The sequence below is a fragment of the Aegilops tauschii genome, chromosome 2, assembly GCF_002575655.3.
Source record: "Aegilops tauschii subsp. strangulata cultivar AL8/78 chromosome 2, Aet v6.0, whole genome shotgun sequence".
Lineage (NCBI taxonomy): Eukaryota > Viridiplantae > Streptophyta > Magnoliopsida > Poales > Poaceae > Aegilops > Aegilops tauschii.
Genome location: NC_053036.3, coordinates 34,028,281 through 34,052,130, shown reverse-complemented (window position 1 = coordinate 34,052,130; position 23,850 = coordinate 34,028,281). Strand labels below are relative to the sequence as shown.

Sequence of the window (23,850 nt, the reverse complement as noted above, 5' to 3'; positions counted from 1 at the left end):
CGCATAGATGAAATTTTCTCTTTTGTTATCTTGTAAGTATGTGGAAGCAGTCAATAGTGGTTTTGTTGGGCATAGTTTGCTTTTCTTTGTAAGTACGAATAGCAATGTCAGTGCAAATGTGAGTGTAGGAACACCAACCTATCCATCTAAATATTTAACTATATATATGTTCTTAAGAATCTTAAGAATAACATGATGAAACAATTACCACTCTTGAATAGCTTTACAGATTTGTTTGGTGACCATCTTTCCGCCAATTAGATGTGGTAGGTGATCCTTAGTATTGATCTTTGCTAGTGTTGTGTCGACATTCTTCATTTGTTTGAACATGTGATTCTACGTGAACATAGATGCAACAGTATTTGAATTTGTTATTATGATGGTACATGGTGCAGTTAGGTCTAGTAAAACAACATGCAAACATGTGTAGAATGTTGTCATCGTCATTGATTTAACAAAATCAGGAGGGTCACTGCACAACTTGTTATTTGCTTCAACCTGATGTTTTCTCTGACTTCTCGTGGAAGCGCTATCTCAACGAGAAAAGAGATTCTCAAATTTCTTTACCTGACAGAGAACTTCCTCTCTGGAAGCATATCTAATTCAATAGGAAATGTTTCTTCCCTCACTTCTATATTGCTCGGCCAAAATAGGTTATCGGGATTAATTCCAGAAAGTTTGAGTCGCATTACAAAACTGCTTGACCTTGACCTAAGTTTCAACAGTTTATCAGGTAACGTTCCATTTCCTCTTTACAACATGTCATTACTCAAAAACTTTAGTATTGGTAGCAATGGCGTTTTTTGACATATAGCATCTCACATTGGTTACTCTCTACCAAACCTCCAGTCCCTGATAATGGGAAGCAACAGGCTGGATGGTCTGATCCCTGCTTCACTAGCCAATATGTCAAATCTTCAAGCACTTGATCTTTCAAACAACTCGCATGGCTCCATTCCATCTCTCGGATCCTGGTTAAACTTGCGTCTTTACCATATTGTACCCAGCTGGCAACGTTGTCCTTGTAAGGAATGCTTTGGACGACAGCTTACCTATAAATCTAGAAAAATATGAGACCAATGTCAAGTGTAGGACTTGAACCCTGGTGGGCTAAGGATACCACTATCCTTCTAAACATCCAACCACAGGTTGGTTCACGGCCAATTCATTCTGGCAGACAAAACATTTATTAAGGCTTCGTTTGGATTTCCTACAAGGAAAAAGGTGATTGTAAAGAAAAGAAGAAAAAAAGATCCATAGACATTAGCACCCACGACATATTTTTATAGAAGAAGCTCATCGGGGTGATTTCGTGAAAATTCGCTTCGGACGGTTGTAGAACCTCGATCCGTAAGGATGCACAACTGTGTCCTTGCCACCGGGCTACAGTCCAGAAAAGAAAAGATGAAAAGCAAACAACTTACAAAAATATACGAACTCAGGCATACAGGTGAGATAAGATAGCTGATGAGACTGACCGACCATTCAACAGTAAGGCTTTTGAGCAAGTCTGACTTCATATCGTCGTCCTTCCGGCACCGGCACCGGCAGCTTCCATGAGGTCATCTATCAAGCGGTGCAGATCACGGTCGGAGGATCCTCCTTCCGCCACCGCGGCGTGAACCTTGGCGGCCAGTTCCATGACTCTTCTCCTCGCCGCATCCCCCGGCCCTCCAGGCTGCATGAAGGTCGTCAATGCCCGTGCCACATCTTGGGCGGGGATTACCTCGTTTTCTTCATACCTCGTGCTCCGAACGCCGGCGCCGTCCGGCCACAGCCGCTCCCCGATCCCTAGGACCTGCGTGAGCAGCCTCTCGGTGATGAACTGCTCGAACACTATGGGCCATGTGAGCACCGGCACGCCCGCCGCCACCGTCTCCAGGACGGAGTTCCATCCGCAGTGCGTCACGAAGGCCCCCACCGCCCGGTGCCCCAGGATAGCCCTTTGCGGAGCCCAGGCGGTGGCCACCATTCCCCTGCCTCCAACACGCTCGTGCCACCGCTCCGGGGGAGACCACTTGTCCGTCCTCACCACCCACAGGAACGCCATCCCTGAGGCCTCGAGCCCGAGAGCGAGCTCGTCCAGCTGAGCGTCGGAGACGTGGGCGAGGCTGCCGAAGCACAGGTACACCACCGACCGGCTCGGCTTCGAGTCAAGCCAGTCGGTGTACCGTGAGTCGCCGGCTTCCGGTGACGACGGCAGTCGCGGTGACAGCGGGCCTAGCATGTACGCACGCTTCGCGTAGCCATTGCCCACGTACATCCCGCAGTAGTGCTCCTCCAGAGCTGGTGACGTGTTGACGGCCAGCCCGAAGCAGTCACCTTGCACCGCATAGAGCCGGTGGAAGGTGGATTGGCCACCCTTCCGTTGGCTCCTCAAGTATTCCGGCAGCTCCACCGTGGGCACTCGTATCTCGGGGGCCGGAAACCGAGGGATGGTGGTCACCACCTCCGGCTCGCCGTTGGAAACGCGGCCCAATAGATGCCGCATCGCGATCGTCGAGAAGGCACCGATGACGTTGAACGTGACGCATGGCACGCCGAGCTCGTCGCAGACGCCGGCGTTCCACATGAAGTGCACGTCGGTGACGAGCGCGTCCGGTGACTGCGCCCTGATGAGCGTTTCCTGGACGGGCCGCATCAGTGTATCGCTCAGCGCAGCCACGTCGATGCGCCATGCGTCGGCCTGCGCTGCCGCACCGAGGTTCTCGACGCCCTTGGGGAGGCCGTCCACGGCCGGGAACGGGTACGTCGCCACCTTCACCGGTATGCCACTGCCGTTCTCGTGCGGCTGGAGCAACGACCGGACGAACGGCACGGTCGCCGGCGTCACCGCGATGGTGGCCTCTACGGCCTGTGGTCTGGCCGTCGCAAGGCTAACGGCGAGCTCGGTGAAGGGTCCGATGTGGCTGGAGGCGAAGAAGGGGATGAGGAGCACGCGCAGCTTCTTGCTGCTGCCAGTGGTTTCCGTAGAAGCCATTTTCTTTGCGAATTACTACTGCTAGCGGAAGGTTACCTGCGTGTGAATGGTATAAGTAGGAGTAGATGTTGGACTTGCTCAGTGGCGATTAATTGAAAGAATAAACTAGTAGTAGTAGCTCAATGCACGCCTACCACGTGGTGAATTTTTAATGAGTAAATTACTATATATTCCATCTCACGTACGCAGCAAATCTTGAGATTTTGAAACAACCATATGTGGTGCTGAAAATCCAATCTGTGACACACCACCCAAGTCCCAACAACTTTTTTTTTTGAAAAGGAGGTCTTCCTCCTTTTAAAAAAGAAAGAAATCCCGAATACTATTGTTTACACATGACACTTCCATGTTCCGATCCTCGCACGATTGTCAATCTAGAAACACCGCTATCTATATGAAGTATCATTGGTGAGGGCATCTCTAACCGGTCCCTTTAAAAAATAGAGGAGTGAACCTTAATGAAGTATATTTACTCCATTAAATTTTGGAAATGTTAACGCCCACACGTGTGGGCGTTAGCCATCTCAACCACACGCATTCATCGCCGTCCAGCAGTACCTGCACGAATCTTGGCACGTTTTGACTGATTTTGTGTGCCACGTAGGACAAGGCGTGTGTGTGGTGTGTGACATAGTTCGCCCACACGCCGGTTGCCTCCCCGCGGTCAGCGGTTGCCACTCGGGGGCGTGCGGTGAAACTGCTCTGCGCCCGCATGCCACGCCCGACCGTGGTTGCGTCAAACACGTCGCGCACTTCGCCCCCCTCCCCTCACGGTTCCATTTACTCCTCCCCTCAGTTACTCGCACAACCCACCCCGCAGTTCAGTCGATTGGAGGAGAAGGCGAGAGGAGAAGGCGACGGCTGAGGCGGAAGAATCGACGACATTCGCGGCCGTCGGTGGGACTCGCCGGAGCGGAGCGTCTTCGCCGGAGCGCCTACAGATTGAAGGTAATGCTCCCTCCCACGCTCAAAATCCTTGCCTGCATTTCTCCCCTCCCCTCCGTGGTCGATGCTTCGCTCGAGATTCATCAAGATTCAGGCGGGTTCGCGATGCGCCGGCGTTCCCGCCGGCGGCGGAGTCTTGTGCTTGCTGTTTTCGGTGGCATTGAGCAGGTTCGTCGCCGCCGCGGTGGCGGTCACGCCGGTGTGGTTCGGTCTGTCCGGAGCCACATCCTGGTTGTGCCTTGGGATTGGGCCGTCGTTTTTCTGTCCGATAGGTTCGCATTGCTTCGAAATGCTATTTGCGATCAGTGCAGGGAGAATTTTGGTGATGAATTTCAAGTTATGATAGTTGCCATTGAACCCTAGATCTAGGTAGTTGTTTTTCAAAGTGCAGTATGAATGCAAAGATGGTAGTTTGAGTAACTATCTGCACCGTATGTCAACTAATTTTCTGATTGATTGTGATAGTTGCCACAAATATGTTTTCCATGTGGCAACTAATTTCGTGCACATGCTACGGCTGTTGCCACGGTGTAGGCATGGTAAAGTGTAGTAAATAGGTAGTCATTGCAGTTTCAGCAACTATGTGCACTGGATGGCAACTAATTTCCACATCAACTGTGTCAGTTGCCACATATATGCTTTCCATGTAGCAAGTATTTCTGTGAACACACTATGGCTGTTGCCATGTTGTAGGCAGGATAATGTGGCAAATTCACTGTACTACAACCCAAATTTGTGTTTTGCCACGCCGACTTGTGGCAACTGACAGGATAATGTGGCATGGCAAAGTATAGTAACTAGGTTGTCATGTCAGTTTCAGCAACTATGTGCACTGGATGGCAACTAATTTCCACATCAACTGTGTCAGTTGCCATATATATGCTTTCCATGTGGCAAGTATTTCTGTGAACACAGCATGGTTGTTGCCATGTTGTAGGCAGGATAATATGGCAAATTCACTGTACCACAGACCCAAATTTGTGTTTTGCCACGCTGACTTGTGGCAACTGACAGGATAATGTGGCATGGCAAAGTATAGTAACTAGGTTGTCATGTCAGTTTCAGCAACTATGTGCACTGGATGGCAACTAATTTCCACATCAACTGTGTCAGTTGCCATATATATGCTTTCCATGTGGCAAGTATTTCTGTGAACACAACATGGCTGTTGCCATGTTGTAGGCAGGATAATGTGGCAAATTCATTGTACTGCAGAACCAGTTTCGTGTTTTGCCACGCTGACTTGTGATATCTGAACATATTTGGCCGTACTAAATGGCAACTCATTTTTAATATGAGGCCAGTGTGTGCATTGCAATTTCAGGTTGTTCAGTAGATGTTTTTCAACGCTTTTTTGAATTTTGTGTTGCATTTTAACATGGCAATTTCAACCTAGCACATTTTGCCTTTGAACACATGGCAACTCATTTTTGTATGAGGACATGGTGTGAGCTGCCACATTTTATGTTTGTGCAGTGGAAGATTTGTGCCTTTCTTTCATAATATCTTGTGCTAACATGGCAACTTCAACATTTTGTTTTAACTGCATTACGATCTGTACATTTTTCAATGAAGCTAATGTGTTTAATTACCACATTTATGTTTTCGACAATCATAGGGGTGCGTGTGTGTTCATGTGATATTTGCCTTCACTATTTTTGCCATTTCAGTTGAGCCCATGTGGCAAGCACATTCTGTTGGGTGGCAACTGCTTACTTCCTACATTTCATTTCCACCATGACAATTTGGTTTGTTCTTACCTCAGCAGAATGGCTCGCGGCGATCATCAAAACGATGATGATGATTTCATGGATGCACCACAGCAGAATCAGGCAACTGGACGGAGAAAAGACGGCGATGAGGTAACTGTCCACACCCCTCCTCCCCCCTGCATATGTTTTTGGATGCCACATCGAGCTTGCAATCGTCTGTTATGAACTAAATTTTAATGACAGTGAAAACATGGCAACAAATGATCATTTGTCTGTTTTGCAGAAGAAGAAACGTACTTGCAATAGGGCCTCGCAGGAACGCCTGACTTCATTGACCGACATATTTACCGACGATCAGAAGGGAGCTGCTGCTGAGATGGGTATGCAGGCTCTGATGGATGTCCGGTGCAAGAATCTAGTGAACCATGTATGCGACTGGCTTGGTGAGATTTACGACCCCGCCTCTAGGGAATTTGTGATTCCGGGACGTGGAAGACTGCTGTTGGACGAGGAATCCGTGTTCTGCACTTTGGGTGTGCCCCGTGGAGAAATCAAAGTCCCGTACGAGGTCAATAATAAGATTGAGGAAACGTTGTTCCCCCGTTTGTTTCCTGGGTTGGAATCCATGCCGAACACGACTTTCCTGGCAGATTCGCTGCAGGCCATGACAACCCATGGCGAGGTTTTTAAGATGAAGCTACTCATGTACCTCATCTCAGCTGTTTTCGCGCCGACCACTTCTCTTCGCCCAAGCAACAAATGCTTCCCCATCCTGGTGAATGATCTATCTATACTCCATTATTTCCTTCAATCTTTTGGCTCCGATGTCATGTGTAAGCTAGTCACTGCCAGTTTTTTTGATGTTTTTCCATTTGATTTCTGATGCGGCAACTTGTTGTCCTGAAAATTGTGCCGTGCAGGCGAAACTGAAAGATGTGAAGAACATGAATTGGTGTAAGTTCGTCGCCGACTTCCTGCATGATGCATTCTCAAACAAGATGTACCAGAAGGGTTGTCGACTGCATTTAATGGTATTTTTTACCAGTCCTTTTTGTGAACACTCTTTAACACCTTTATTTATGCATGGCAACCATGATCATAACAAGATGGCAACTGCCATCATGACAAGATGGCAACTGCCATCATACCATGATGGCAACTAGCACAGACAGACGGCAACTTCTTCTTTTCTTCTCATGCACTTCAACTTGATGATTGTAGGAACATACATTAGCTTGTTTTTGTACCATGATGGCAACTGCTATTTTTTCCTTTTAAAATTGTTGTACATCAGCTCATGTACGTCGACTGTCTTGATTTGTCTACCTTGGACTTCACTGGGACAGGAGCCCCGCCGCCTACACACAAGTTTGTTGTTTCTGCGTGGACTTACAATGCTGTCAAGGCTGTGCTTGCTGCAGACAGGGTAACTGATACCAAATATGGGAAACTGCAGGTTAGTTCTGGTTTCTTTCTCTACACGGCATTCTTACAATTTTTTGCTGCATAACATATGAAAAAAATCCTCATGTGGCAACCGTCTGTGGCTAACAAGAGATGACTACCTTGTTAGCCATGGCTGTCTGCGCATGGTATCCATGTCTCACTCCACATGGCAACTCTGTCATCCGTGCTGAAACTTCTAGTCTCTTCCTCTTTTTTTTGTTTTATTTGCAATACATGAACTGTTAGTTAGTGTTCATCATTTTCTCTCTTACATCCTAGCTATTTTTTGGTTATTTCCAGCTGATGGCCAAGCATGCTATAGACTACAGCGTGTTTGGGGGGCCTCAAAACTTTGGAAAGTGGATGGACGTGCACTCAGCTCCGTCTTGCCCTACTGAGGTAATCAAGGATATACATCTATGATTGCTTTGGATTATTTTTGATCTTGTGCAAGTGACTCTAATATGGTTGGTTATTGCTGCTTCTTGTTTCGTGCACAGGCGAGGGCACCTGTTGAGCATCTAATTGGGCAGTTTGCATCCGGAATGACCAGCTTGCTCGGGAAGTTGGTTGAGGGTTGGACGTCCCTAAATGGCTCTGACAGAGACGCAGTTGCGAGGCAGTTCACTACATTTGTTGCAGAACGAACACATCGGCCAACTGGTTGCCGTGGCCGGTATGACTACAACAGCTCCCAAGAGCTTGCTGACACACAAGATGAACTAGATGGAGATGCTGCCCTCAACAAGGACAATGACGATGACATGGAGAACGTGCATCACGGCACTGATGATGATGAACATGTTGAAGTTCATGCAGGTGGTAAGAAGGGCAAGGCTGCACCAGATGTCCCCTCACCGGAGAAAGTCAAAGAACATACAGCTACGAGAGGCGAGGGGGTGTTGCCCTCAAAGAGGGGGGGGGGGGCTCCAGAGGATGTTGGGCAGGGTTCTCCTGGCAAGAGGTCTAGGACCGATCCCGTAGCTGCTAGGAGGAGGTTCGACTTCTATTTTAGTGTTTTGTTTTGTCTATCTTTTTTGAACAGACTGACCCTTTTTTGCATTTGTTTTGCTAAGAGCGGCAATGAGTTTCCTGTCTGACACTTGCCACCTTTTTTTTGCCACTATCTTATACGTGCAGTGAGGCGACAGCTGGTGGATGAGTAGTTACGAAGAAACAGGCACCAACGCCAACCCGTGTTTTTGCTCGATTGAACAAAGGTGCCCCCATTGCTGGTGACACCCCTTCCACCAGGTCATCTCCTCGTACGACGACGTCCAACACCGGGGATCCTGTCGTGTTGCCAGACATGAGAAAGCCAGTCAAGAAGTAGGTTTTCCCTGTTCTTTCATTGCCATAGTGCTATATTTTTGATTTTTCGATGCATCTGTTTAGCTTGCCACATGGGCTACTGTCATCAGTCCCACATGGCAACTGCTGTTTTTCCAATGATCTCTTTCTTTTTTAACTGCATGGCAACTCCTGCTTGTTTTTGCATGGCAACTGCTATCTAGGCCAAATGGCAACTCTTATTGTACCTACATGGCAACTACCATCTTTCCATTGGCTTGTGTGCTCATCCCATACCTAGTTTTGAAATTGCATTCCTGGCAGTCAGACATTTTTTTCATTCTTCAAGTTGGCTAGCATGGCAACTCTTGCTGGTTTTGCATGGCAACTGCTAACTATGCCACATGGCAACTCTTATTCCAACTACATGGCAACTACCAGCTTTCCACCTACTTTTCATTTTTTAAGATTTCTACCATGGCAAATATTTTTTGTTCATTTCTTAATACCTTTTCAGGTGCTTTTCTTTTTGCAGGGTGAAGAAGACTACTACACGCGTGGCCAAGCATATCATTAGGGACCCACTCGAACGCCTTCATTCAAAGTTGTCAACAGGTGGCAACTCATATGTTCATGAGGCGCCAGTCGACAAAACTGCTGCTGCACCGTCAACTGTTCCCACTAACTCTGACGCAAGTGGCCGACCATCTCCGCCGGTTGCAGATGTGCAGGCTACAACAACAGGCATCCGTACATCGGGGAGTGACAAGTCGGTATCTGCCAGGACTGCTGAAATATTGCCCACTCTGCTGGCAATGAAGGATGCTGCTGTGAGCCATGCCACCCCATCAGCAAGCGTTGAAGTGGACGCCCCCGAGACCAACCTAAGCAAGGAAGATTCCTGCTCATCTGACACGGATTCCAAGCGCGTGCGTGGTGGCACTCCTGTGTCCACGACAGAAGTGGCTGAGGCGGCAGTTCATAATGATATGCCATCTACAGGTGAGAGTCTTGGCACAACAGCTCCAGCTCCTGGTGGTGCAGAGGTTGCTAAGGCGATTGTTTCGCGAGCTGGTCTTCCACCTAGGCATCATAGCCCCCGCAAGCAATCAACAGACATACCCAACGCACCGGCTGTAGCTAGGAGCAGCAGAGATGAGTCTGGTTATGTTCCTGCGTCCACACTGTTCCCACCACCTGCCAAAAGCAATGTTATGGAGAAACCGGAAGACCGGAGTACAACTGATGCAGGTGTCAAGCCGGGCACGAGTGATGGAGGTGAACGTCCGGAGCAGACTGCGTCTTTACCCGCAGTGGAGAACCCCAACCTAAATCTGCGCACTTCCAAGCTCCCAGTCAATGTTGGTGTCCCCTACAGCCCAAACAAGAAGATTGTCTAGAAAGCTGCGGCTGATACCGCTGACAACACCCCCCGCCCTACGAATAAGCCCGATGATTCTGCAGCGGCCAATTCAGATATGTTTGTTGATCTCTCACCCTTGGATTCTGCCCCGCAAGTTGTTCGTGGTCCGGCCAGTAGGCATGAGAGGCACCCAATGGCCTTCACCCCACCGAGCTTTAGCCTTGGCATCAGTCAAGATCAACCAGTGGTGCAAGATCCTACGCCAGTTGCCTTTGCTTTCCCGGGAGGCATGGCCGCAATGATGGCGCAGCCAATGGTCGAGGGCAGGAAGGCTGTCAGGTTCGCAGAGCCGATCGTCCAAGGTACATTTCTTCTGTGCTTATCATTTTCTTGTATACATCTGTGTAGTCTGACTTTTGTCCCAAGCAATTTTTTTGGTGTTCTCACCTGTGATGGCAACTGTTATGTGATGACATGGCAACTAGATTTGCTGCACCATGTCACCTACATTTTTGTTGCCATGCTGTATTTTCCATTTGGCAACCACATGGCAACTGAAGTTGATACAACATGGCAACTACAATGCACTACACATGGCAACTGGATTTGCTGCAACATGTCACCTGCATTTTTGTTTCCATGCTGCATTTTTGATTCGTCAACCACATGGCAACTGGAGTTGACACAACATGGCAACTGCTGTTGCTTTCACATGGCAATTACAGTGCAATACACATGGCAACTGGATTTGCCTCCACATGGCAACTCCCTACTTTTTGTACCTACATTTCATATCATGCACCTTTTTCTTTTCATACTACATTTGTTTTGTTTTCCAGGTATCCTAACCCACTTTTTGATCCTTGCAGGCACCCCTGAGGAGATTTCGCCGTCACTTGATGAAGTTTACCACGGGATTGAGGAGGCAGCATTGCAGAGGAGGTCCTCACGAGGTCAGGGGCAGTCAAGTTCCAACGTGCCTGCTGAGACGGTATCTGAGGATACCATTAGAAGTGCCACCCCTGGTTCTGTGAGGCAGCAGAGGGTAGTTCACCCACCTCCCGCGGATGACTACGAGCCCGAAGTCAAGGCCACAAAGGAGCAGAACCAGCTGCACGATATTGTCAAGCGATTTGGAAATGCGAGGGCCAGCAGCAAGCACATGAAGGAGCTGAAAGCGTAATGACCACACCACATAACCTCTCATTTTGCTTTGCTCTTTTTACCATTCATCTTTTTTCTACTTTCTAGATATGATCCGTTTACGTTTTATCTCTTCTTTTTTTACTTAGTAGACATGATTCTTTCATGTTATATCATTTTCATACAGCTCATGTTTGGACAGAACCAAGGTCATACAATGCGAAGCGACGTACGTCGACCTGGGTGATCTTGCCGAGTCCGTGAGGCCACTCGGTAAAATGTCGACGAATGTAGTTGCATGTGGGATTGACTTCATCAACAAGCATATGGATATGTCTCCCGACAAAACAATCATGCATTACAGTGTGACCTGCAAAATATGGGATGGTGACTTCCACCACAAAATCCTGAGGAAGCATTTTGCTGCGCACGGTGAATTCAAGCTCACAATGAAGAAATGTGTGAGTACTCCTTCCCTTTTTGCACATTTTTTCCTCCCATGGTATGTTTTTTGCCAGTAGCTACACCCTGTTTATGTGGCAGCTGTTTCATGTGGCAATAGCTGCCATGTAAACTGACTTTTGATTTGCATCCCCGTACAAACTATGTGGCAACTTCAAAGTAAAATACAGGGCAACTTTGTTCATACATGGATGGCAACTTCTTATAAGTACCCACTATAACTAAACATTTCTATGTGATTCTACTTTTTGGCCCCTTGCTGCTTTATGTCACTCATGTGCCTCTTACTGCAACCGGTGATATCCTTACACGTCATTTTCCCAATTACACCATTTTCTGTTCTTCATGTGAACTCTGCTTCTTCTTTCCTTCATTTTACTTGCAGGTCCTGTTCCCCATGTTCCAGGAGCTTGCACCACATGACCCGCACGACAAGTGTGGTCACCACTACGTGATCTGCCTTGACCTGAAGAACCAACGTTTTGAGGTGCTTGATTCAATGCGTTTGGCAGCTGATGCAGACCTTACTACGCATGCTGAATACTTCATCAACAACCTCAAAGAGACATGGAACCGTCACTACGAACACTCAAAGGTCCAGATCAGACATTTTCCAATTGAGTACGTGGCGACTACGAAGCAAGGGAACAAGTAATTTCCCATCTCTTTCTTCATCTGTCCTCTACACCAATGCTAACCCTCTTTGTTACATTTGAATTGAAGTTTATCATTGTTATCTCTGTCCTTTGCGAGTTCACCTGATTCTTTTCTTGTACAGGACGGACTGTGGCTTTCACACATTGGAATAACTTGCAAAGTGGGAAGGTAGACTGGTTCCGATTGTCATAGCTGCAATGGTCGTTGAGCTTCGGAAAATTTCAACAAGCGGTCCGGAGCACGTGAGTTCGTAGAGGAAGCTGTCAAGAAAGTCACCAAGAAGTACAAGTGATCACGTGGTGCTCTATACCGAACGCCTACCTTACATTCTGTTGCCGAGGAATGTAAGGTACTACCTTTGTTCTTTTCAAAACTATGTCCGTGTGCTATGTTATGACTGCAACCCCGCGTAGCCTAGTATGTAGTGGTGGTGTGTGGGCGACACTTGAATATTTTCTGTAATATATGTGTGGATGTGAACCTATTTAGGCGTGACAGCAGATACATTTATGTTTATCATTATTATTATGCTTTCATCGTTGGTAGCACCAGTTTGGTGTTTCGAATGCGTCTATGATGTTTTAAAACATGGCAAATGTAGTTCATCAGACATGGTCAGTGAAAATTATCGTCGTTTTTCAGTTGTCTGTTTGGTTCTTTTTTTTCATCGCTAACTGTACCGGCTAGCATGGTAGTTTGATCATGTAGCCGTAACCTTTTTGCGGTTGCTGCACGTGACGCTTTTCAACTTGTTTCCCATAGATTGCACACAACACACTATGTGTGACTAAAATGCGTTGAATGAACACGGAAATATACGCGATGCATAGTCATTACAAATAACATGGCATATTTCAGTAGAACTAACATGGCAGATTTAGTATAAACAACACGGCAGATTCAGTATAAATAACATGGCAGATCCAGTATACTTAACATGGCAGATCCAGTATACATAACATGGCAGATCCAGTACATAGAACATGGCAGGTTCAGTATAAAATATCATGGCAGATTTAGTATAAAATAGCATGGCAGATTCAGTATAAAATAGCATGGCAGATTAACTATACATAACATGGCAGATTAAGTATACATAACACGACAAATTAAGTACCATACACGTGGCAACTGCAGTTATCCATTCATGGCATTTTCCTTCAACTTCTGATGCCCCTCAAGAGTCATTCTCCCATTTTAAATTTTTTAGAACATCTAGATTACAAAATAAAATGTCACCAAGGACCATGTCACAATGCTCCAATGTTGCTTATGGATTGCCCGTCCCTTTCTTTGTTTTCTTGTGTTTTGCTTGAATCTCCAATCCCGATTTGTATCTTATGTCTTTTGGACGCCCCTTTGTGATGGAACGGGGCGGGTTCCTGACCTGGGTTTGTGTGCTTGCTGTTCCAGATCCTATCTCCGAGTTTTCAGATGATGGCCCCGTGGACGAAGTCACATTTGATGTGCGGGGGAACCTGTGTAAGGCTTCCTCAGCTTTCCTCTTCTTGATCTCATCAAGCTCTCTTTTCAGGGCCTTCCTGTGTTTTTCTGCGACCCTCGCAGTCTCATCACTCTTGCATGCTTCATCAATTAGTTCAGCATAGTTCTTTGTCAACACAACGTGCCTCACGGCTTCCATGGTTGACTCCGGTCTCTCGTCATGCATAGCCAAAACTACGTTTGTTGTCTGCAGCGCCAATGCGTCGTCAGCGTCCCAAGTCCATCGCCGCCTTATGAAATGGCGGGGCATACGTGTCACCGCGTTCATGTCCATTACTTTTAGTATGTGACAGCACACAATGCCGTCCCGTTCGAATTTGCAGCATTGGCAGTAGTATTCGCCTTGGCCTATCGAGGCTTTCACGAAGTAGCTCATTCCTTTGTCCGGGTCTTCAGGTTCTGAATCTGACATGCCCAAAATAGAACACACCTTGAACGTATCTTCGTCCACCTGGAAAGCCGTGAACATGCTGGCACGCTTTATTTCTTGCTGGAATCTGCAAGTTTTGTGTGTTTTTTGTTAAACTATTGTGTGCTGTTTTTTGTAGCACCTTATGTTGTCGTGGCAAATAGAAGTACATTTCGTTTGAACATGGCAACTGTAGTACATTAAACATGGCAACTACAATACATTAAACATGGCAATTGCATTTCATTAAACATGGCAACTACAGTTCAGTAAACATGGCAACTGCAGTTCATTAAACATGGCAACTACAGTTCATTAAACATGGCAACTGCGTAACAATTTCAATTGGCATTGGCATTTCCATACCAACATGCCCAATGGAAGTACAGTGCATTAAACATGGCAACTGCAGTTGAGTAAACATGGCAAACAGTAGTTCTTTAAACATGGCAACTACATATCATGGTTACTCCGTACTCAATGACTACTTTTCAAGAAATCATCATTTTCAAATAAGCTTTTCAACTGCATTGCATTCTATATGGCACCTACTACCTTCATGCTTGTGCAAATAAGATTGCAACACAACTGACTTACTTGTTAAAGATCTTGTTGGTGTATATCTTGCTCATTTGCCTCTCCATCGGTAAATACGTTAGCAATTTTGGCTGCTTTAGCACGGTGTTCGCTTCTTGCTGTAGCTCAGATCCCAGTATTTTTTGTTGCAAAGCTGTGTATTGCTTGGCAAACTGTAGCAATGAGTTGCCAGGGCTCACGTACCGCTTCAAAACAGCATTGAACCCCTCGCTGCGCTGCGTAGTCTGCAGAAACGGGAAGAAGCACTGCATGAAGTAGGCCGGCACCCAGTACATTCGCTTCTCCCACAGGCTAGCAAGAGTCTCGTTGTCTTGGACTTGATATGTTTCAGTCATGGCCATCCAGCTCCTTTCAAACTCCTCCACCGTCAAGCTGTGGTCCACGCACAGCTCGAATGCCTTGTGTAGCTCTGGACGGTCAGCAAAGAATGGTCCTAGCGTCTCCTCAGCCTTCTTTATAATGTGCCACCTGCAGTGCCTGTGCACTGCCAACGGAAAGACCTCCTCTATGTCTGCACGCATGCTAAAATCCTGGTCTGTTATTATGTTCATCGGAGCAAGTCCATCCATGCACTCCAAGAAGGTCTTGAACAACCAAGTGTACCCATCCGTGTCTTCGTTCCGAACGAGCCCGCATCCGAACTGCAACGACTGATTGTGGTTATTTATTCCTATGAATGGAGCGCATGGCATCTTGTACATATTAGTGAGATATGTCGCGTCGAATGAAATGCAATCTCGGAAATGTTTGTAGGCTCTTCTTGCAGCACCATCCACCCAATACATGTTCCTGACACGGTCCTCATCGTCCAATCTTATCCTGTAGAAGAAATCTGGATCTTCCTTCGCTTTCTCATCGAAGTAGGCCATTGTGGCCTCTATGTCAGCCAACTTGCTCTCTCTACGGTACTTTGCCTTTAGGTTTGTGATGTCAGCTGGTATGTAGGGCATGCTACTCAGAGTCCCTTTTTGCTGTGGATGAGTGATAGTATCTGGACCATTCTTGATGGACCGACGTTACAATCATGTAGCAGCTTCATGAATTTCTTCTCGAGGGGGGTGAATCCTTTGTGGGCGGTCAGAAATTTTACCAGGTCAAACTTCTTTATGAGTTCGTGATTGTGCTCGTCAAAATATTCAGTGACCACCCACTGTGCTCCATCTACGTTTAGCTTACACCGGACAGGGCATTCCGTCTTGAGAATGATACCTCTCTTTTGTTCCGGAACGACAGGCGCAACACCTTTCCCCTTCTTGTTCCTTCGTGCCTTGTAGCACCTCATCTCACCTCTGCTGTACTCGTTAGTTTTCTTAATTTTCCTATGGTATTCGGTGTTGACCGCAAAACCATGGAACTTTGCATATGTCTGGTAGAATTCCTTTTCTTCTGCGAATGAATCAAATCTCTGCCCAACGTACGGTGGCTGAGGTACTGATAACCCACAAGTGTAGGGGATCGCAACAACTTTCGAGGGTAGAGTATTCAACCCAAATTTATTGATCCGACACAAGGGGAGCCAAAGAATATTCTCAAGTATTAGCAGTTGAGTTGTCAATGCAACCACACCTGGATAACTTAGTATCTGCAGCAAAGTATTTAGTAGCAAAGTAAAATGATAGTAATGATAACAGTAGCAAAAGTAATATTTTTGGGTTTTGTAGTGGTTGTAACAGTAGCAACGGAAAAGTAAATAAGCAAAGAACAATATGTGAAAAGCTCGTAGGCATTGGATCAGTGATGGATAATTATGGCAGATGCGATTCCTCATGCAATAGTTATAACCTAGGGTGACATAGAACTAGCTCCAGTTCATCAATGTAATGTAGGCATGTATTCCGAATATAGTCATATGTGCTTATGGAAAAGAACTTGCATGACATCTTTTGTCCTACCCTCCCTTGGCAACGGGGTCCTAGTGGAAACTAAGGGATATTAATGCCTCCTTTTAATAGAGAACCGGAACAAAGCATTAGCGCTTAGTGAATACATGAACTCCTCAAACTACGGTCATCACCGAGAAGTATCCCGATTATTGTCACTTCGGGGTTGTCGGATCATAACACATAATAGGTGACTATAGACTTGCAAGATAGGATCAAGAACTCACATATATTCATGAAAACATAATAGGTTCAGATCTGAAATCATGGCACTCGGGCCCTAGTGACAAGCATTAAGCATAGCAAAGTCATAGCAACATCAATCTCAGAACATAGTGGATACTAGGGATCAAACCCTAACAAAACTAACTCAATTACATGATAAATCTCATCCAACCCATCACCGTCCAGAAAGCCTACGATGGAATTACTCACACACGGCGGTGAGCATCATGAAATTGGTGATGGAGGATGGTTGATGATGATGACGGCGACGAATTCCCCTCTCCGGAGCCCCGAACGGACTCCAGATCAGCCCTCCCGAGAGAGATTAGTGCTTGGCGGCGGCTCCGTATCGTAAAACGTGATGAAACTTTCTCTCTGATTTTTTTCTCCGCGAAACGGAATATATAGCGTTGGAGTTGAGGTCGGTGGAGCTCCAGGGGGCCCAGGAGACAGGGGGGCGCGCCCAGGGGGAGAGGGCGCGCCCCCACCCTCCTGGACAGGGTGTGGGCCCCCTGGCCTTGATTCTTTCGCCAGTATTTTTCTTATTTTCCAAAAATAATCTCCGTGGATTTCCAGGTCATTCCGAGAACTTTTGTTTTCTGCACAAAGATAACATCGTGGCAATTCAGCTAAAAACAGCGTCAGTCCGGGTTAGTTCCATTCAAATCATGCAAGTTAGAGTCCAAAACAAGGGCAAAAGTGTTTGGAAAAGTAGATACGTTGGAGACGTATCAACTCCCCCAAGCTTAAACCTTTGCTTGTCCTCAAGCAATTCAGTTGAGAAACTGAAAGTGATAAAGAAAAAACTTTTACAAACTCTATTTGCTCTTGTTGTTGTAAATATATCAAGCCAGCATTCAAGTTTTCAGCAAAGATTATGAACTAACCATATTAACAGTAACACTTAGGTCCCTTGTTTACTCATATCAATGGCATAATCAACTAGCGAGCTATAATAATAAAACTCGGATGACAACACTTTCTCAAAACAATCATAATATGATATAACAAGATGGTATCTCGCTAGCCCTTTCTGAGACCGCAAAACATAAATGCAGAGCACCTTTAAAGATCAAGGACTGACTAAACATTGTAATTCATGGTAAAAGAGATCCTGTCAAGTCATACCCAATATAAACTAATAGTAATGCATGCTAATGACAACAGTGCTCTCCAGCGGGTGCTTTTTAATAAGAAGGTGATGACTCAACATAAAAGTAAATAGATAGGCCCTTCGCAGAGGGAAGCAGGGAATTGTAGAGGTGTCAGAGCTCAGTTTTAAAATAGAGATGAATAATATTTGAGTGGTATACTTTCACTGTCAACGCAACAACCAAGATATGGCAATATCTTCCATGCTACATACATTATAGGCGGTTCCCAAACAGAATGGTAAATTTTATACTCCCCCTCCACCAACAAGCATCAATCCATGGCTTGCTCGAAACAACGAGTGCCTCCAACTAACAAGAGTCCTGGGGGAGTTTTGTTTGTAATTATTTTAATTTGATTTGCTTAAAGCATGGGACTGGGCATCCCGGTTACCAGTCATTTTGTCGTGAATGAGGAGCGGAGTCCACTCCTCTTGAGAATAACCCACCTAGCATGGAAGATACAGACAACCCTAGTTGATACATGAGCTGCTCGAGCATACAAAACATAATTTCATTTGAAGGTTTGGAGTTGGGCACATACAAATTTACTTGGAACGGCAGGTAAATACCGCATATTGGAAGGTACGATGGACTCATATGGAATAACGTTGGGGTTTAAGGAATTTGGATGCACAAGCAGTATTCCCGCTTAGTACAGGTGAAGGCTAGCAAAAAGACTGGGAAGCGACCAACTGAGAGAGCGACAACAGTCATGAACATGCATTAAAATTAATTTACACCGAGTGCAAGCATGAGTAGGATATAATCTACCATGAACATAAATATCATGAAGGCTATGTTGATTTGTTTTCAACTACATGCGTGAACATGTGCCAAGTCGAGTCACTCAATTCATTCAAAGGAGGATACCATCCCATCGTACCACATCACAACTATTTTAATAGCATGTTGGCACGCAAGGTAAACCATTGTAACTCATAACTAATTAAGCATGTCATAAGCAACTATAATCTCTAAATGTCATTGCAAACATGTTTATTCATAATGAGCTGAATCAGAAATGATGAACTCATCATATTTACAAAAACAAGAGAGGTTGAGTTCATACCAGCTTCTCTCATCCCAATCAGTCCATCATATATCATCATTATTGCCTTTCACTCGCACGACCGAACGGTGTGTATAATAATAATAGTGCGCGTGCATTGGACTAAGCTGGAATCTGCAAGCATTCAATTCAAGAGAGGAGACAAAAAGTAATATGGGCTCTAAGTTAAATCAACAATTATGCATATTAGAGCCACTAAACATTTTCATTATGGTCTTCTACTCTCGACCCCCAAAAGAAGCGAAAAAGAAATAAAACTATTTACACGGGAAAGCTCCCAACAAGTAAAAGAAAAATGAGAAATCTTTCTGGGTTTTCTTTTTAATTCTACAAGCATTGAAATTAAACTAACTAATTTTTTTGTTTTTTCTTAAGGTTTATCAAACACACAAGAAGAAAGCTGGAAAAATATATTAAACTAGCATGGATAATACAATGAAAAGTATGAGCACCGGCAACTAGCATAAATGTGCGAACATGAATGTAAAGTCGGTGAGAAATATGCACTCCCCCAAGCTTAGGCTTTTGGCCTAAGTTGGTCTAATGCCAATGGATCGCGGCTAATCTCCCCGGTGTAATGAGGAGTGTCATCGTATTGCCACTGACTAGCGATCTCCTCCGGATCCCACTGATAACAGGATGGACGATAAGGGTCCAGTGGAGGTTCCGGCTCAGGCTCTAGAGCAGATGTCTGGCCTCGGTGTGCGTACACGGCCGACGGTAAGACGAGGTAATGACCTGCAGTTAAATCAAACAAAGAAGGCACGGGCAGGGTAATAATCTCATTGTGTTTCTTACTAAATCTCAGGTTATACAGAAGCATCATATCCTCGTTGTTAACAATAAACTCATGTGCTACCATGCTTCTGTAATCTAAAAAGGTAGAGGGCATCAGTGTTTCATCTTCCTCATAATGCCTAACAGGTATCTCAAAATGTCTAGCAAGGCGTGCAACATAGATACCTCCAAAAATGGGGCCCTTTGTACGGTTCAGGCTCAGCCGTTTAGCAATAACGACACCCATACTAAAACTGTTATCACCAAACAAGGCATGGAACAGAATAATGATATCAAGGACACTGAAGTTTCCACTATTTCCATGACCAATTAAGCATCGACTAGCAAATATGGCAAAGTAGCGTAAAACAGGAAAATGTATGCTAGTGATTCTCGCATCGGAACCCTTCCTCGGTTCCTCTACAGTAATGGTGTTGATAAAACCTTCCACATCTTTACGCTGTGGTTCATCTAAGCTGCCCTCAAACGGTATTCTACAAACCGCGCAAAAATCATGTAATGACATTTCCTTAGCCTCATCATATAAATGGAAAGATACTGAAGGAGGTGAATTCTTAGGATGATAGTAAAAGTTTTGCACGAAAGTATTGGTAAGTAAGAGATACTGTTCGATCCGGTCGTGGAGGAAGTTGGTGAGTCCCGCAATTTCAGCCAATAAATAAAAGTCTTCATAAATCCCGGCTGCTCTCAAGAAATTATCACATGGCCACTCACACGGCCTTACTTCCTGTCGGGGATATACCCCGCGGCGTAAACCGGCCGGAAAGTATAACCCGGCCGAACTTGGCGGTTTACTTGAGACTCGGCTGAGACTTGACGATTCACCGGCGACCCGGTTGGACCTGGCAGTTTATGATTCATTGGTAATCCGGCAGGTGGGTCAGAGGAGCAACAAGACCCGGTGGACCAACGGGCGGTTCATGAAGGCCGGTTCGTACTATGGTGGGCCGATTTAAGAGGAAAGGCATGACGAATATTTACCTTACAATGAGTTAAGACCAGGACTTGTATCCGGTTTGTATTAGAGATAGACTAGTCCTAATCCTAATAGGACTACACATGTAACCCGCCCCTTCAACATATATAAGGAGGGGCAGGGCACCCCAAAGAGGGACAAGCAAGAAGAAACAATCTCTAGGGCTAGACACAAAGAGCCGGTTTACCGGCGACTCCCTCATGATGATAATGAGACCTAGCCACAAACAGCATGTAGGGCTATTACCAGATGATCTTTCCCGGGGCCCGAAGCTGTCTAAATCCTTGTCTTGTGTGTTGCGTCTCTCGATTCCGCTCAACCCCTCTCAAGCTACCACATAGATGCGCTGGCCTCGCGACTAAGTCCTGACACTAAGGACATCTGCCGTGACAAAACCACGACAGTTGGCGCCCACCGTGGGGCCTGCGCACGGTGGTGATGAGTTCTTGAAGGGATCTTTTCTCAAGGATCGAGAAGTTCATGAGTTTCCGGATGAAGAAAGTCAGTTTCAGAAGGATATACATTGTCCACCAGCAGTCGAAACAGCGCATATGAAATTAAGATTCGGAAGATTTTAGGGTTGCGGGCTAAGCGGCCGCTACGAGCGCCATGGAGATCCGCCGAGTCCGTGACAAATTTTTTGGTTGTGGCAGCTTTTGGCGATCCATCAATTTGTAAGCTGATGGAAAAAGAAATCTCGACGATGATGATGGCAATTGCTTCCATATGTGAAGGGCAGTCAACGAAAAGTCAAACCACCGCTCCCATCGGGCGATCCGAAGACAATCGAACAAATCACGAAGACCGACAGGAGTACGACAGGCTATGTGCCTCGCAGACCATCCGATCATAACTCGCTCAGTCGCAGATATATTATGAGGGTGCAGTTGTTGTTTCCAAGTTTCCCATGGCAACACGTCCGCGGTTCTTAGACTTCGTGTCCCGAGGCAACAAGCTACTACTGCTGCTACTTTTTCCTGATGTGGAGATCAGTTAAATCCAAAAAACAAAGTGCTACGCACAGTAGTACAGACGAAGGCAGAAGTGCACTCACATCCATCAAAACCGCAAGCCGTCTATTCAAGTTAAAGTGTTTTTGTTTGCACAAACTTCCAGATCCCAGTTGAGAGTGTACTGCTAGCGAAACCTCCAAGAAAGCTCTCACGTGGTCACAAGGGACAAGCCGTTACATCAAAAATCAAATGAGAGTACGCAGTAAAAACGTACACTGAGACCGCTCAAAATCAGGTGCTATTTCTTCTATATATTTCCTTAGTACACTTTAAAATTAGTCCAAGCGCAACTACTCTGCTCTATAGTGTTTTTTTATATGCAGGGTAATCATCTATTATAAAAACGGATTTATACCGCGGATATGGAGCATACTGTGTCATCATTTTGCACTGGTATTTGTCCATACTGTCGTGATCAATTTGGTTCATTCGACCGTACCCGCGCCGACTCAACTGTCCGCGTCCACGACCAACTCACGCGTCTGCACTGCATTACAAACGCCACGGACAACTCGCCCGTCCGTCCCTCGCGGCCGGTTCACGCATCCGCGACGGTTTACAACGCGGAGGACAACTTGCTTGTCCACACCGGTTTACAACGCCGCGGCCGGTTCATCCGTCTGCTCGTATGGCCGACTTGTTCATGATCAATTTCAGCTTCACCGCGGTAATCATCAATTCCGCAGTGGAGACTTTCTGGCTAACATATCACGTGAAATCCATCCACTATATTTTCATATTATATATTACTTTCTTTAAAAAGAGCAAATACTCTGGCTTGCAAAATTTTCCAATGCAGGACAAATTGTTTATCACAAAAAGGGATTATTATATCGCTGAGCTATTGGATAACCCATGCCGGTTTATATCGCGATCCAGTCCGCGTCAATTCGTCAGGACCGTGCGAATTACCCAATAACGCGTGCACAGCCCGCCGTCCCCCGCAGTCCGGTCTACATCAGCATACGGCCGATTTCCCCCGTCTGCACCGGCTTACAATGCCGCGGCCGACTCATCTGTCCGAGCTGCCTCTGATGCTGCGGTCGTCCTTGTCATCCGTCTCTCGCGGCCTGGTCTACAGCAACATACCGGGCCGCACCTGTCTGCATGAGCTATTTATTGAGTATGAACAAGTCACAGCTTGGGTAGCCCGGTTTTCTTTCAACAAAATGGAGGCAAATTATCATATACTATCAACCGCCGTCTGCACGGGTGGTTCAACGGGCAGGCGCACAAGTCGCCGCCAGTACAGTTTTCGTTAACTTCAAATCACCAGTTGGAAGGAACCATTGGCCGAGTTGCTGACACGGCTCATACGGGATCGTTTATAACCCGCCGCAGTCACCTCAGCCTTCTGTGGATTCACATTGTGCTATCAACACCAATGATATACAAGTTATACCGGTTTACATCACGGTCAAATATGGAGAGTCTCAAGCCAACTCCTCGAGTCACCTTTGAGACTCGGGGGCTACGATGACATGACTCAGCAAATCTTGCAAGTTTCAGCAAATTTAAGAACCCCAGGACGATGGAGGAAAAGATAACCCGGTCCCAGAGGCTACTGTTATATTGATGAAAATTTAAAGGCCGTCAGAAAATTTCCGGTTTAGAAAATATATGACAGTTACAAAATCCCGGCTCAATGAAGAAGTTCCGGGTCATCAGAAATGACTTCGGTTTAAAATCCGGCTCAAGGGAAGTCAGTCTCACTGAAGCTCTCAATATCCGGTTTACAATCCGGTTCAAGGGAAAACTATTCTCCCACAAAGCTCTGAAGCACTCAAATCCGGTTTAACAATGTCCGGTTCAAAAAGGAATTAACTTCTTGCAAGTTCGAGCTTAAAGGCCGTTAGAAGATTTCCGGCTGAAAATGAAGATTCCGGTTTAAAATCTGGTTCAAGGGAAAGATGTCTCCCAAAAAGCTTTGAAGCTCTCAATATCCGGTTTAAAATCCCGGTTCAAGAAGAATTTATCCCTTGCAAAAAGTTAAAAGTTGCCGAAGAGGACCTGCTGCCATGATGCGCGGTTCAAACATGGGTATCCTGCCTTATTGGCTTATCATATTATTGGTCACTTGGGGGCTTGGTTGTATCCGAACCATAGCTACACCTCTTGATCGGCGCAATGCCACAGCATCACTTGGGGGCTTGGTCGTATCCGAACCATAGCTACACCTCTTGATCGGCGTAATGCCACAACATCACTTGGGGGCTTGGTCGTATCCG

General features: G+C 46.0%; 2 protein-coding genes across 4 annotated transcripts; both read right to left on the bottom strand.

Annotated features, from left to right (window-relative positions):
• Positions 1 to 705: 705 nt before the first annotated feature.
• On the bottom strand, positions 706 to 3,019 carry LOC109754304 (UDP-glycosyltransferase 73B1). Of its 3 annotated transcripts, XR_002230653.4 has the most exons (3): positions 1,743 to 3,019; positions 1,483 to 1,678; positions 706 to 1,383 (listed from the first exon to the last, which is right to left on the bottom strand). XR_002230653.4 is itself a non-coding variant. In XM_020313207.4 (2 exons), exon 1 carries the CDS (start codon positions 2,978 to 2,980, stop codon positions 1,517 to 1,519), a length of 1,464 nt encoding a protein of 487 aa, XP_020168796.1. In that variant the 5' UTR covers positions 2,981 to 3,019; the 3' UTR covers positions 706 to 1,383; positions 1,483 to 1,516. The 3 variants fall into 3 exon arrangements, 2 of the variants coding, with proteins under 2 accessions (XP_020168796.1, XP_073363892.1); XM_020313207.4 differs by having other exon boundaries at positions 1,483 to 3,019; XM_073507791.1 differs by having other exon boundaries at positions 706 to 1,678.
• Positions 3,020 to 13,268: 10,249 nt separating this feature from the next.
• LOC109754276 (protein FAR1-RELATED SEQUENCE 5-like) lies at positions 13,269 to 15,376 on the bottom strand. The gene is made up of 3 exons (XM_073506806.1): positions 14,825 to 15,376; positions 14,508 to 14,731; positions 13,269 to 13,998 (listed from the first exon to the last, which is right to left on the bottom strand). The coding sequence occupies exons 1-3, from the start codon at positions 15,374 to 15,376 to the stop codon at positions 13,269 to 13,271; spliced, it is 1,506 nt and encodes a 501-aa protein (XP_073362907.1).
• Positions 15,377 to 23,850: the final 8,474 nt, after the last annotated feature.